The sequence below is a fragment of the Scyliorhinus canicula genome, chromosome 25, assembly GCF_902713615.1.
Source record: "Scyliorhinus canicula chromosome 25, sScyCan1.1, whole genome shotgun sequence".
NCBI lineage: Eukaryota > Metazoa > Chordata > Chondrichthyes > Carcharhiniformes > Scyliorhinidae > Scyliorhinus > Scyliorhinus canicula.
The window spans coordinates 4283942-4299787 of record NC_052170.1 but is presented as its reverse complement, the minus strand read 5'-3'; the positions used below and the strand labels follow the sequence as shown (position 1 = coordinate 4299787).

At 51.8% G+C, this 15846-nt stretch overlaps 1 protein-coding gene across 3 annotated transcripts in view; it reads right to left on the bottom strand.

The window, feature by feature from the left end:
• Positions 1-2408: 2408 nt before the first annotated feature.
• Positions 2409-15846, bottom strand: part of trmt1 (tRNA methyltransferase 1) — a 33279-nt gene continuing 19841 nt past the window's right edge. For all 3 annotated transcript variants that reach the window (XM_038785056.1, XM_038785055.1, XM_038785057.1), the window contains exons 11-17: positions 12293-12427; positions 10738-10823; positions 9170-9278; positions 8927-9003; positions 5359-5478; positions 3433-3547; positions 2409-2675 (exon numbers count right to left, since the gene is read on the bottom strand). In XM_038785056.1, coding sequence (XP_038640984.1) covers positions 2598-2675; positions 3433-3547; positions 5359-5478; positions 8927-9003; positions 9170-9278; positions 10738-10823; positions 12293-12427 — 720 coding nt within the window. In that variant the 3' untranslated portion in view covers positions 2409-2597. The remainder of the gene's footprint in view (positions 2676-3432; positions 3548-5358; positions 5479-8926; positions 9004-9169; positions 9279-10737; positions 10824-12292; positions 12428-15846) is intronic.

The window sequence follows — 15846 nt, the reverse complement described above, 5'->3', positions numbered from 1 at the left end:
ATCCCCAGCTCTCCCCCCCCCCCCCCCCCCCCCAAGGGAATATGTATTTGTATCGCAAGACGACCCCGAACTCCCCGAGGTGTTCTCTTGCCTATGCTCTCTAGGGGGTTTGAGATGTAGAGGAGATTATTCGGATTGAGACTCCGTGCTCCCTGTCTCCTCTCGGACTGCCTCTCCACCCCTTCGCTGATCTAAGAGCGATGGCCAGTCGTTCAATTGCCAGGGCGAACAGTAACGGGGACAGCAGGCATCCCTGCCTCGTGCCTCTGTGCAGCTGGCAATATTCAGAGCTGGTGGTGTTTGTCCGTAAGCTCGCCAGGGAAGCACTGTGCAGTGGTTTCACCCAGGTGAACCCTGGCTCAAACCTAAACCGTTCCAGTACCTCCGTGAGATACCTCCATTCGACTCTGCCGAAGGCCTTCTCAGCGTCCAGGGAGACGATCACTTCTGATGTCTCCTCCCCGGGTGGGGTCATAATCACGTTCAGCAGGCGTCTGATGTTCGCTGTTAGCTGTCTGCCCTTGACAAACCCGTTCTGATTTTCCGCGGTCACTTCTGACAAGTGGCTCTCCAGTCGCTTCGCCAGAGCTTTCGCCAGGACTTTGGCGTCAGTGTTCAGGAGCGAGATAGGCCTGTCTGACCCACACTGTCGGGTCTTTGTCTTATTTGGGGATCAGTGAGATCGAGGCCTGTGCCAGCAGGACCCGCCCCCTGCTCAACAACGAGTCATCGAACACCTCCCGCAGGTGTGGGGCCAGTGCTGACGCAAACCTCTTGTAGAAGTCCAGCAGGAACCCACCCAGTCCTGGTGTCTTCCCTGACTGTGTGGAATTAATGCATTCCCTGATCTCTCCCAGTCCTAGCGGTGCTTCCAGTCCCTGTCTCTTCTCCTTCCCCACACCAGGTATGCCCAGCGCATCGAGGAACTGTTTCACCTTCAGAGTTTCCCTTTCGGGAAGAATGCCCTACACCCACCCCACCCCCACCCTGTCCTTTCTTCATGCACTAACCTGCTCGCTAGTTTGGAAAAACGTTTCTTTTTGCTTTCCACCCGGTGTATACTTAACCCCTTCCCCTCTTGGTTCACGCGAGTCCACGTTCTCCTTGGTCCCCCTCACTGCTTCTTCCCGAGGCTGTTCTTCTGAATTAAGTAAATTTGCTGTCTGCAGCCTGTTGAGATAATATTCTTTGTCCTTGAATGTGACCCATAGCCTTGCTGGGTACAACATGCCGAATCGCACTTTACTCTGAAACACTGCGGTTCTGGCCCCATTAAACTCTGCCTGGCGCTTGGCCTGGACGACCCCAATGTCCTGGTTTATGCGGATTGTGTGTCCTTCCCACTTGCACGACTGCGTGCTCCTCGCCAAGTCCAGAACCCCTTCCTGGTCTTGAAACTTGTGAAGTTGACTTGGGTTTCCGCCGGAGCGACCTGTGGGTCTGGTCCACCTCCTGGGGCTTGGTGAAGCCCTGCTCTCTGACTAGTTTCCCGAGCATTCGAGTCCAATTCCGTCGGGTTCTTACCCCCTGCGCCCTCCGGTAGCCCAACCATCCGCAGGCCTTTACCAGCAGGGCCCCGTTTCCCTGATTGTCCACCTTTCCCTTTACCGCCTTCTGGGTCATCCTCAACTCCAGCACCTCAGCTTCAATCCGTTTGTGCTGCTCGGTGGCTGCGTTCCCCAGGTCCCGCACCATCGCCTCTGGGCCTCCAGTGTCCACTCCGTCCACTGCTCCCTTTACAGGGGGCCAGCGCGGTCTCTATTGCCGACATGAGGTCCTCTTTCGTCGCTTATCTGTGCTTTAGTGGCTTAGCGGAGATGAACTCTGTCAGCTTCTGTCGACGATCGGGCCGGAGTTGGCGATCCTGTTGGGTCTGGCATGCTCCGTCCTGGGTCACCATGCGGGTCCCTCTGCTCTGGATTGGGGGGGGGGCGGGGGATTCCATTCTCTGCTTCCGCGCTGGCCTTGCTGCTTGGCTGCTGACTCGCCGGAATCTCAGTCGGTTGAGCGGAGGTTGAATTGGGGGAGGGGGGGGGGGGGGGGGGGGGACATTTTGGTGCCCGTTCAATGGGTTAGTACGGTCTAATTGAATGTTTCTGGGAGAGATCCACCTTTCGCGCGACCGGTCAGCTCACGGCCCCCATCGCAAGACCCCAATCTCCATTTCTCCTCGGGGCTGCAAAGTTTGGAAATGTTACCTTAGTGCACCCAAATAAGGGAGGTGAAATATGCAAAGTGTTTGTATCCCAATCATTGTTCAGCGACCTCAAAGTGGACTTCAGTTGAATCAGGACAGTGTGTATCAATGGTAGCTTCCACTGTCAGTAATTGCTGCTCGAAGCAAACTGCCTGGGCCACGAGACAGAGAGCTCAGGGATGGCAAAATAGTGTCACTTTAAAACTAGAACTTCTTCAAAATTGCAGTTTAATTATAAATAAAACACTGCATGTTGGATCTTACACTTTACATTTCATATTGGAATTCTGCAGCTACTCACACAGCAAGGAGTTTCCCCCCCCCCAAGAGTTCGGCATTTGCATTGTGTCTGGCGATACAACCTTTAGCACGGGCTTTAGCGAGATGCAGATACGGTTTTCTATTGGTCAGTGCCCTTGCTGGTCTCGTTGGCTTTGTGATGAGAGTACCGACACTCCTCTCCGTGTGCACAGTTTCCCTGCGATGGGGGAAAAACACGTCAGCCAGGAGTAAACAAGTCGAAAGTAATCTACGTGCAGTGTTGAAAACCTTTCTCACCCTTTAACTGAGCGCTTGAACAAAAAGACGAATTACGCTTGAATCGGCAGTGATGGTTAAAATAATTTACCACGCCCACTGTCTGCAGGATAGTTCAGTAAGAAGTCTGACAACACCAGGTTAAAGTCCAACACGTTTGTTTCAAACACTAGCTTTCGGAGCACCGCTCCTTCCTCGGGTGAATGAAGAGGTATGTTCCAGAAACATATATCTATATATCTATATATATATATATATATATATAGACATACATATTCTCCACATGCAGGATAGTTAACAGTATGGGACAGCGATACCAGAGATACCAAAACCATCGTGTCCTGTGGGTGCCCACACGCTGCCTCCAATACCATCATGGAGCAGCAGGATTTCAGTGGATGGCACGGAATGCCCATTTAAGCAGCACGCTGATCCTGGTGTGTCCTTGACAGAACACCGACAAATCAAACATGCAGCATTTACAAGGTTAGTAATACAAATGCTGCGGGGTGAGCCACGGCTACACTCCATAAACTCCACAAGGGAAAAGGCCCGTGTCCAACTTCCCCTAGCAGGACTACATGCCTCCCGTCAGACATCCCGCTCTCTGTGCATTAGCGCCAATCACCGAGACACGAACACAGTTCAATCAAATTTCATACCCAAACAAGTCCAACTTGGCTAAAGCCTTCACTCACCTCTCTGAACTTTTTACAGGGGATAGTTTTCCCATAATCCGGACCGTTGAGTTTCTGTTTCCGTTTATTCTGCAGCCGTTTGCTTTTATCTTCCAACGGTTGGTGAATTCTTCCACTGGGAGATACAAAGCAGAAACGTTCTAACCCATTCGGTTAACTCCTTCAATCGAGAACCGCGGGCTACACCCACACACCTGGAATCCCAATCCCACGGATTGTAAGAGCCCGGAGAGTCCTTCCTGTCTATTTCCTTTATTCCCATTTATTTTATTTTATTATTTTTGATCCGTGGGCCCATAATCGGGATGTGCCTTTAAGCAGAAGGTTCAAAGTCGAAGCAGCCTGCTTGCCAGGACACTGTGTTCCCAGGTTTTGTATTTGGGAGAGGAGAAACCAGACGTCTCGGCACCGAGCGGACCTTCGGAGGGAAGGAGCTTTGGAGGGACTCGGTTAGATTGGTTAACTGGCAATTGGCCAGTGACAATGTTCTGACTGACAACAGTTACTGATTGGTTCCTGCATGATCGATCCTTTCGGAGATAACTTAGCAGAAGTGTTCGGAGCTTGGAAGTGAAAGGAACTCTCTCTCTCTCCCGCTTGCTGTAATGATAGAACTGCTCTGAAAGCAGCGAGTGCCTGGCATATCCTTTGCTGTAAAATGATGCCGAGTCTGCAGAGAAGGTAGACAACCTTGCCAGAGAAAACCATCTCAAGCTTAGAAGGAAGAAGTACCAAAACGGAAACCTGAACGTCAGAAAGATATTGACTGGACGTCATCCCAGCGTATCAGAGATCCTTTTACTTATATTTTCTTTTTCTTTCCACCACCCTTTCCTGTGTGTGTGTTAGACGCGGGGGATTGGAAAAGGGTAATAGATAAGTTGAACTATAATACTGTACATAACAAAAGTTTATTTGTGTTAAGTTACAAACCTGGTGACTGTAGTTTATTTGGGCTCAACCAAGAACCTCGTGTATTTTAAATAAAATCTAATTTCACCCGTGTTGCGACTCTGGATCATGTGGTGCTGGAATCACTGCACCCCAGCCCGGGGGGGTGGGGGACGACCTGGGCTGGATTCTCCGCCCCGTCTCATTTCTGCCCCGACCCGCCGGTGGGATTCTCCGTTACGCTGGCCGGTCAATGGGGTTTCCCATTGTGGGGCAACCCCACGCCGTCGGGGAAATCCCCGGGGCGCCGACAAAATGGAGCATCCAGCCGGCTGAGAATCCAGCCCCCTGTACAGGGCAAACCCCCCACCCCGAGGCAGCTCCCACCCCGAGGCAGCCCCCACCAACCACAAGGCAGCCCCCACCAACCCCGAGGCAGCCCCCACCCCGAGGCAGCCCCCACCCCGAGGCAGCTCCCACCAACCCCGAGGCAGCCCCCACCCCGAGGCAGCCCCCACCCCGAGGCAGACCCCACCCCGAGGCAGCTCCCACCCCGAGGCAGCCCCCACCCCGAGGCAGCTCCCACCAACCCCGCCGCAGCCCCCACCCCGACGCAGCTCCCACCAACCCCGACGCAGCCCCCACCCCGACGCAGCCCCCACCCCGACGCAGCCCCCACCCCGACGCAGCTCCCACCAACCCCGACGCAGCCCCCACCCCGACCCAGCCCCCACCCCGAGGCAGCTCCCACCAACCCCAAGGCAGCTCCCACCAACCCCGAGGCAGCCCCCACCCCGAGGCAGCTCCCACCAACCCCGACGCAGCCCCCACCCCGACGCAGCCCCCACCAACCCCGAGGCAGCTCCCACCCCGAGGCAGCCCCCACCCCGACGCAGCCCCCACCCCGACGCAGCCCCCACCCCGACGCAGTTCCCACCAACCCCGAGGCAGCTCCCACCAACCCCGACGCAGCCCCCACCCCGACGCAGCCCCCACCAACCCCAAGGCAGAGCTTATTCCCAGCTGGAATCTTACCCGGCTCTGGCCCTTGCCTTAGGTCCCCAGTTGGCTTCTGGGTTTTCCTGGAAGCGTTTTAGCCCTTGCTTCCTGGATTTGGGATTGGCATCTTCCCGGATATCGAAGCAGGCCTGTAGACTGAGAAACACAAGGTATTTTAGAAGCTAGTTGGAAGAGGAGAGGTTTACACTGCGGGGAACTGAACAGACTTATTCTGAAGACATTGGAGTCATGGACAAGGGAAGCATAATTGGCAAGCCCAGAAATCCAAAAGCAAATTCCCATCAGGAAACAGGCGCACACAATTCTACCTCAGTCAGGGTGGGATTAGAATTATCACAGCAACCCTGGATGTTAGAATAGTGCTTCCCAAACTCTTTCCCAGTGCGATTCCACTGATTATTCAGTGATCAGTCTCGATCGGTGAGTGTAACAGACCCAGGCAGGAGGCAGGGAAATGCCCCCTCTGCTGAAAAACTTTGGGAATTGTATCCCAAAGTTGCTTGTTCCTCATCTCTCAGCCTACTGTACCGCTTATAGAACATACAGTGCAGGAGGCCATTCGGCCCATCGAGTCTGCACCGACCCACTTAAGCCTCATCCCCGTAACCCAATAACCCCTCCTAACCTATTTTGGAAACCAAGGGCAATTTATCATGGCCAATCCACCTAACCTGCACGTCTTTGGACTGTGGGAGGAAACCGGAGCACCCGGAGGAAACCCACGCACACACAGGGAGAATGTGCAGACTCCGCACAGACAGTGACCCAGCCGGGAATCGAACCTGGGACCCTGGAGCTGTGAAGCAACCGTGCTAACCACTGTGCTACCGTGCTGCCCATAAATACCAACCAGTTCATGTTGCTATTTATGCTCCACACAAACCTCTTCCCATCTTTCCTTATCCAAATCTCTGAAATTTAAAGTACTCACTTCTTTTATTTTCCAATTCGGGGGCAATTTAGCGTGGCCATTCCTGCACATCTTTGGGTTGTGGGGGCGAAACCCACGCAGACACGGGGAGAATGTGCAAACTCCACACGGACAGTGACCCAGAGCCGGGATCGAACCTGGGACCTCAGCGCCGTGAGGCGGTTGTGCTAACCACTAGGCCACCGTGCTGCCCTATTTAAATAAATCAAACTCTTCTTTCAATAATCAGAAACTCTCCAAGAAGGGATTGAGATTCAATTAAAGGTCGGCGTACAATCAGGACGTGGGTAGTGTTGGCAAGTTCAAGAGGAGATGCGATAGATGTTTGATCATGGATAAGGAGCCTAAGATCATAGAATTTGCAATGCAGAAGGAAGCCATTCGGCCCATCGAGTCTGCACCGGCTCTTGGAAAGAGCACCCTACCCAAGGTCAACACCTCCACCCGATCCCCATAACCCAGTAACCCCACCCAACACTAAGGGCAATTTTGGGCATTAAGGGCAATTTAGCAGGGACCCAGTGATCAGGCTGCAGTGATTTTCAAACTGCCCTCAAAGTCTACGATGGTATCTCAGGGCCCTGTTAGGAGCACACGTGCTTCCCCGTTCATTGAGCTATCCAACTTTCCGCACACCCTCACATTTCTCCACAGCTCTGCAAATGTTTCCTTTTTGAGAGTTTATCCAATTATGAACAAATTCATTCATTATTCTTTTTAAAAAATAAATTTAGAGTACCCAATTATTTTTTTCTCCAATTAAGGGGCAATTTAGAGTGGCCAATCCACCTACCCTGCACATCTTTGGGTTGTGGGGGCGAGACCCACGCAGACACGGGGAGAATGTGCTAACTCCACACGGACAGTGACCCAGGGCCGGGATTCGAACCTGTATCCTACAAATTCATTCATTGATGAATCTGCTTCCACCTCTCTTTCAGGCAGTGCATTCCAGACCACACCTCGGTGAATGAAAGGTTTCCAACAAGACCACAAGATATCATAGAATTTACAGTGCAGAAGGAGGCCATTCGGCCCATCGAGTCTGCACTGGCTCTTGGAAAGAGCACCCTACCCAAAGTCAACACCTCCCCCTATCCCAATAACCCAGTAACCCCACCCAACACTAAGGGCAATTTAGCATGGCCAATCCACCTAACCCGCACATCTTTGGACTGTGGGAGGAAACCGGCGCACCCGGAGGAAACCCACGCACACACGGGGAGGACGTGCAGACTCCGCACAGACAGTGACCCAAGGCGGAATCGAACCTGGGACCCTGGAGCTGTGAAGCTATTGTGCTATCCACAATGCTACCGTGCTGCCCTTTTTTTTTGTTGCAAATTTCCCCAGAACAGCTGATCAGTAGCTCTGCTCTGCTGCCCTCTGCTGGATGCCTGCCTCCACTCAAACTCCTCGGGTCTCCTTCGCAGGTACACCTTCAAATTAGGCTGACCGCACTGAACGTATGCAAATTTCCCCAGAACAGCTGATTAGTAGCTCTGCGCTGCTGCCCTCTGCTGGATAAAACACCTCAGAACCCCAATCTCCATTCATTATCATCTTGTGGACTTCTAGGTGAGCAGGGGCCAGGAATCGACCTTGTGATCCCACACAGACCGGTTCAGATTCAGACAGGTCTCCAATGTTCAAAGAAGATGACCAGCCACTGTGGGGAGAATTGTGTCTCTCAGGTATGGCATCCTTGGAGTATGCCAATGGGCACTGGATACACTCAGGCCCTCCTCCAGGTAATGATCCTTCACATCAGAGCTAAACATTGGGCAGCATCTATAATCATGGCCAATCTGCAACCAACCATTAATGTTCCAACGGGATCTACAGGACAAAGAGCAAGAACACTGACCAATTGGTTTCTTTGTTATAAGAACATAAGAACTAGGAGCAGGAGTAGGCCATATGGCCCCTCGAGCCTGCTCCGCCATTCAATGAGATCATGGCTGATCTTTTGTGGACTCAGCTCCACTTTCCGGCCCGAACACTATAATCCTTTATTCTTCAAAACACTATCTATCTTTACCTTAAAAACATTTAATGAAGGAGCCTCAACTGCTTCACTGGGCAAGGAATTCCATAGATTCACAACCCTTTGGGTGAAGAAGTTCCTCCTAAACTCAGGCCTAAATCTACTTCCCCTTATTTTGAGGCTATGCCCCCTAGTTCTGCTTTCACCCGCCAGTGGAAACAAGCTGCCCACATCTATCCTATCCCCTTCATAATTTTATTATGTTTCTATAAGATTCCCCGGACCCTTCTAAATTCCAACGAGTACAGTCCCAGTCTACTCAACCTCTCCTCGTAATCCAATCCCCTCAGCTCTGGGATTAACCTAGTGAATCTCCTCTGCACACCCTCCAGCGCCAGTACGTCCTTTCTCAGGTAAGGGGACCAAAACTGAACACAATACTCCAGGTGTGGCCGCACTAACACCGTATACAGTTGCAGCATAACCTTCATATGCCCTATCCCAGGCTGGGGGGGGGGGGGGAGGGGGGCATTGAGGTAATTTGTAACAGCCCTGCCCTCACCCGAACAGTGACCACACTCAGCGTGGAGCAGGGGCCAGGAATAGACCTTGTGATTCCCACACAGACCGGTGCATTTACCAACAAACAACAGCCAACAACTTACACGGGCTCTTTGCTGAGGATTCGAAAGGCAGGACTGTGCGGAGACAGCTTCTCTCGCTTCACTGGGTGTAACCTCTCCTGCAGCAGAAAGAGGATTCAGATCAACTCTCTTAACACTCAGAAAATACACAGCCGCCTGCAAATCGGATGTACAAAACTCACACGTTTCATTCTTATTTCACTGCATCTCACATCTGACCATGAACAAAACGTCACTCAGCAAATCTACAGATTCGCCACCTACCCAGCACCGCATGATGTCCCAGATCACTGAAGACGGTGCATCAGTTTTAACAGCTTTTTTGGAAGCATGCGAGAGGGATACTCGATAGCCAGCGTGAAGTAAGGCAGACCTGATAATAGGTGGGGGGGAGGGGGGGAGGGGGGGGGAGGGGGGGAGGGGGGGGGGAGGGGGGGGGGGGGGAGAAAGAGAACAGAGAGATTGAAATCATTCCTCAATCCAGTCAACACATGTTCATAGAAGATAAAAGCGGGCGCTGGAATCTGAATGCTGGACAATCACAGCAGGTGGGGTCGGACAGCATCGGTGGAGAGAGAAGGGAGCTAACATTTCAAAAAGGTTTGACAAAGAGTCATCCAGACTGGTACCAGCCTCCCCGAACAGGCGCCGGAATGTGGCGACTAGGGGCTTTTCACAGTAACTTCATTTGAAGCCTACTCGTGACAAACAGCGATTCTCAGTTCATTTCAGACTCGAAACGTGAGCTCCCTTCTCTCTCCACAGATACTGTCAGACCTGCTGAGATCCAATATTTTCTGCTTTAGCTCATATTCATCTTTACTGAGTTTTAATTGTTCAAGGGATTGGGGGGGGGGGGGGATTGGCATTTACAAAGATCATCATTTTTCACTCAAACAGTTGGAAACGAAAAACCCTTCCACTCTCTCTCAACAAGTGAAATTAAAGCACTCCCAGGGCAGGGAGAGCATAGACTGAGATCAGCGATGATCTTATTGAAGGTGCAGGATTGAAGGGCCAAAACGCTTACACCTGCTCCGCAAGTTCCTTGTTCCTAAACACTGTCGCCACCAACCTTGTCCACGGCAGGTACAGCGTGGGTTAAATTCAGAGTAAATCGCCCTCTACGCATTGTCCCATTAAACCCGAATCGTCCGACAAACCAGCCTTTCTGTTGTCCTTTCCGAAACACTAACTTGGTGCTTATTTGGGCTGAATTATGACGAGGCTAATGTACAATTTAGAAGCCACTCTGTTCCGGGAAAAGGAAAAACACCGTTTATCACACTTGCCAATTGTGCTGGATTTGAAACCAGTGCCGAGAGTTGGAAGCACAAAATACTAACCCTGTAAATCCCCTCCCCCCAACCAATGACAGCGTCTACGTTAAATGTTCATCACCTACAACAACTGCTGAGGCGATTAATTTTACTCCATTTCCCATTGTCCAAATCCATGGCTGCTCCTTTCTGCCCTGCCCAGAGGGTATCTCAATCCCACACAATCCCTTTTCCATGTTCACAACCCAACAATACCCCGTATCTCAAGAGTTGCAGCCATCTCGCCCAGTGCCTCGGCAATGCCCACGTACAATAGACCGCCAGTCACTCAACAAATACAAAACAAAAGGCAATAAGTACCTTAATGAGCTTCACAGACAGTCCACCAATCTGGGATGAAAAATACCAAGGCGCCCCCAACGCCCCCCCACCCCACCCCACCTGCATACACAGCTTCCAGGTTACAATCGCTAAAACTTTAGCACAGAAACTGCCAGGGATCACCAAAGCCAACTTTCTTCATTTATTCTGCCCCCTTATTAAAAGCCCTACCTCATCTGCAGGAGGGACGGAGTGTTACTCCGGATAACACTGCTCAGGTGGTCCATGGTGTGATACAGAGGACAGTCGGGCAACTCCTGCCAAAGAGAAACCAATTTCAAGTGAAACTTAAAAAGGCTGGGTGGCTTGGCAGCAGAACGAGGTGATCAGCCAGATTACCCACCAACCTACAGTAAATAGGGCGCCACTCAAACCCACAACAACAACAATAACTTACCCACCACCCGACAGTAAATAGGGCGCCACTCAAACCCACGACAACAACCACAGCAGCTCGGAACTACGGGAAAAGTCCAATCAGAGGAAAAGGATGCTGAATCGGCAAAGGAGCCGGGTGATCAAAGACTTTGTCAAAAGAATGGGTCTGAAAAGGAGGAGATGGAGATAGGGAGTTCCTGAGCACAGGGTAGGTGACTGAGGGAGCAGCTGTCTGTGACGCGGCGGGGTGGGGGTGGGATGACAAAGGGAGCAGGATGAGGGTCCTTAAGGGGCCCAAAAATCAAACAGAGAGTTTGGGGGGGTGCGGGGTGGGGGGGGGGGGGGGGGGGGGGTTCTGCAGAGTTATGGAGGGGCGAGGCCATGGAGAACAAGAATTACAGCTAGAGGTCTTGTGGGACCAGGATCCAACATAATCAACAAGCGCGAGGGTGAAGGACAAGCGCAGAGGACACGGTTTGGATGAGCTCAATGTTACAGGGGGAAGGGAATGAAGATGGGAAAGGATATATTTAGGAGGCTAGGGATGGTGACAGATAACATTCCCGAGAAGGAGGTAGATGAACTTTATGGCAGAGAGGATATAGAGTTTTGATCAGGAATCAGTGAGATGCTGAGGGAGGGGAATTTAAACAGTAGAAAAGGTATCAAATTTGTTGAAATTGTGCCGTCAGTATTTCCAATGTTCTATGCTATAACATTGAGGGCCCGATTGGTATACTCAGCACTTTTCTCTCTCTAAGACGTGTCTATGTTCCTCTCACCCTTTGCTTCCAATCTGCAGGGCCCCAAAATTGCCACTTCTTATTTTCCCAATTAAGGGGCAATTTAGCGTGGCCAATTCTGTATATCTTGGTGTTGGGGGGGTGAGACCCACGCAGACAGTCACCCCAGGGTCGGAATCGAACCCAGGTCATCGGCGTCGTGAGGCAGCAGTGCTAACCACTGTGCCGCCCACTGAATTGCCAGAATTGAGTGGAGGGTTTGCCCCAGAGTTGGAAAGATTAAGGGAACGAGAAATGTTCACACTCAGGAAAGGACAGTTCGGGGGTGAACTGCTTCATAAAATTGCTGCACCATTGTCGATACCACAGCAAGAGACACAGTGGGCCGAATGGCCACCTGCTTTGCTGCGCGATGGCTGGGCCTTGAATCGTAACCCGTGACACCCGATGTTCGTGGATAAGCCGAGCAGCTATACAAATGCAACATGTTTATTCCTCAAGCATCTGGTCATCTACCCAAGGATCTGCTCAGATCTTCCCTCTGTTGTTCTCCCCCAACACAACTTGGTCCATTTACCCGGAAAGGGAATACTCCACAAACTCACCTCTTTGACCATACTGAGCATACCCAGTATCCTGTCTGAAGTCTTGAACCGCTTTGGGTTGTGTTCCACTGATTGGAGAACTCTTTTGACAAATCCCTGGTCATGGATTGGCTCCGCCCAGATGGGGCCACCAAGCTGCAACCAAAAGAGAAACATAATCGTCCACACACCAGATATTGACACATGCTTCTCTATCTTCCCTCTTCCAGTCTCACCTCCAACCTCGCCTGAGGTGTGGTGACCCTCAGGTTAAATCACCACCAGCCAGCTCTCCCCCTCAAAGAGGAATGCAGCCTCTGGTCATCTGGGACTCTGACGACTTTACTTCATGCGCCCAAGTTGAAGGTCAGCGGACTATTTGACCACAAGGTGCACTCCATTACTAACAAATATCACTAGATTGTGGAATTTAGAGCATTGAACCAGGCCTTTTGATCCCACTGCTTTATACTGGACCCAAGCCACCTCCCACCATACATATCATCAGTAAAAGGACTGACCCACTGGGCCTATCTATTCAAAAAAGGGTGGCCGCGTGGTGACCTAGAGGTCTTTAAAACATAGAATTCCTACAGAGCTGAAGGAGGCCATCAAGTCTGTACCGACCCCATGAAAGAGAGCCCTACCCAGGCCCACTCCCCTGCCCTATCCCTGTAACCCCACCTAACCTTTGGATACGAAAGGGCAATTTAGCCCAGCCAATCCACCTAACCTGCACATCTTTGGACTGTGGGGAGGAAACCGGAGGAAACCCACATAGACATGGGGAGAACGTGCAGACTCCACACAGAGAAGGTCAGAATCAAACCCGAGTCCCTGGCGCTGTGAGGCAGCAGTGCTAACCACCGGAGCCGTCCACAAAACCGATGAAAGGTTTTCATAGCGGGGGACATAGAGAGAACGTTTCCTCGCGGGGAAAGAGCACAACTAGAAAATAAGATAAGTCACCTAGAAATCCAATCGGGAATTCAATTGAAAATGTGGAAATGGCAGATGGATTGAAGAGGTATTTTGCACCTACCTTCACTGTGGAGAATACACAGAGCATCCCAGAAATAATTGTGAATCAGGAGGTGAACGGGAGGGAGGAATTTAAAACAATTACAATCACCAGGGAAAGGGTACTGAGAAAATTATTAAAAGCTGGTAATTTCCCATGTCCCTGTGGATTTTAAAATAAGTAGCGGCTGAAATAGTGGATGCATTGGGGTTAATATTCCAAAATTCCCTGGATTCTGGAAAGTCTTAGAAAACAGCAACTAGGATTTCTCTATTCCAGGCATAAGGGAGACAGAAAGCAGGAAGCTAAAGACCAGTTAGTGTAACATCTGTCATTGGAAAATTATTGTGGTGATATTATCGGGACGCTTGGAAAACCTCAATGCAATCAAACAGAATCAACATGGTTTTGTGTCAGGGAAATCGTGGGCGCGATTCTCCGCCCCCCACGCCAGGTGGGAGAATAGCGGGAGGGCCTTCCCGACATTTTTCCCGACCTCCCGCCGTTCTTCCCAGGGCTGCGATGCTAGCCCCGACCGGGGGGGGGGGGGGGGGGGGGGGGGGAATCGGGTCCCGGGAGGGGGCGCGGAGGCTGCCGTGAAACACGGCCGGTTTCACGGCAGCCTTTACGACTCTCCGCATTTGCGGAGAATCGCGCCCCATGTTTGGCCAATTTAGAGGAGCTCATTAAGTAACAGGCAATGCGGGTAAAGGGGAATCTGTGGATGTGTTGAACTAGGATTTCCAGAAGGCGTTTTATAAAATGCCACATCAAAGGTGATTGTGTAAAATAAGAGCTTGTGGTGTAGGGAGCAACATATTTGCATGGGTTGATTAGCTGACAGGAAACAGAGTAGTAATAAATGGGTAATTTTCAGGTTGGGAAGATGTGACGAGTGGAGTGGCAGAGGGCTGAACATTGGGGCTTCAATTATTTACACTTTCTAACAATGACTTACATGTTACGGTTGATACATTTGGTAATGACACCAAGATAGGTAGGAAAGTATGTTGTGAAGAGCGTGCATGCCAAGTGATACAGACAGGTTACGTGAGCAGGTAAAATGTTGGCCGAGGGAGTAAAATGCTGGATGATGTGAACTTGTCCACTTTGGCAGAAAGACTAGAAAAGCAGCGGATCAATGAAATGGGAAGAGATTGCAGAGGGATCTGGGTGCCCTGGTACATGAATCACACTAAGTTAGCACACAGGTACAACAAGTGGTTGGGAAAGCCACTGGAATGCTGGTGTTTATTGCAAGGGGAATGGAATAGAAAACCAGGGATGTTTTCTCTAACGTCATATATGTTGCTGGCGGGAATACATGTGGAGTGGCGGCAAAAGCAGAAAATCAGAAAATGCTGGAAAAACTCAGTGGGCGCGATTCTCTAATGCCGCGCGGCATCGGGAAAACCGTTGTGAACTCGGCCGAGTTTCACGACGGCGTCGGTGGCCGCTCCTCGCCCCCTATTCCCCCCCCTCCCCCTCGCCCCCTATTCCCCCCCCCCCCCCCCCCCCCCCTATTCCCCCCCCCCACGCCCCCCTCACCGGGGGGGGGGCTAGGAGCAGCGTTGTGAGAAACTCGGCCACCGGGCCTTGACGCTTGCGTCAAAGTGGCACGCCGAGAATGACACGACGGCGGTGCCTAAGTGACGTCGGCCGCGCATGCGCGGTTGCCGTCTTCCCCTCCGCTGACCAGCAAGACGTGGCGGCTTGATCTTGCGGGGCGGCGGAGGGGAAAGAGAGCGTCTCTTGGAGACGCCGGCACGACGATCGGTGGGCACCGATCGCCGGCCAGTCCCCTCCTGAGCACGGCCGTGGTGCTCGATCCCCTCTCCGCCCCCCACAGGCCCCAAATTTACCTTTCGCGCTCTGTTCACGCCGGCAGCGACCAGGTGTGGTTGCCGTCGGCGTGAACAGGTCGGGAACGTCAGGCCGCTCGGTCCATCCGGGCCGGAGAATCGCCGGTCGCCGTGAAAAACGGCGAGCGGCGATTCCACGACACGCCATTTTGGGGGTGGGGGAATCACGGGGGGTGCCAGGGCGGCGTGACGTGATTCACCCAGCCCTCCTGCGATTCTCCCACCCGGCGTGGGGAGCGGAGAATAGCGCCCAGGGGGTCTGGCAGCATCTGTGGAGAGGGAGACAGATTTATCATTTCGAGTCCATCTGACTTTTCTTCAGACTGTTTTATTCCAGAGTGCAGTATTTAGTTTGATCGCCTTATCTGAGAAAGGATATAAATGCGTTGGGAGAAATTCAGAGAAGGTTAATTCGACTGACACCAGGCATGGGGTGGGGCGGATGGGGTTATCTAATGAGTAAAGGTTAGACAGGCTGGATTTGTATCTACTGGAGTTTAGGAGAATGAGAGGTGATCATATTGAGGGGACTAGTCAGAGTCGATGCTGACAGGATGACCCACTCCCCTTGTGGCCGATCAGAACGAGGGGACACGGTTTAAAACTAAGGGGTCTCACATTTAAGAGCGGGATGAGGAGAATTTCTTCTCTCAAGAGTGTCGTGAGACTTTGGAACTTTATTCTCCAGAGAG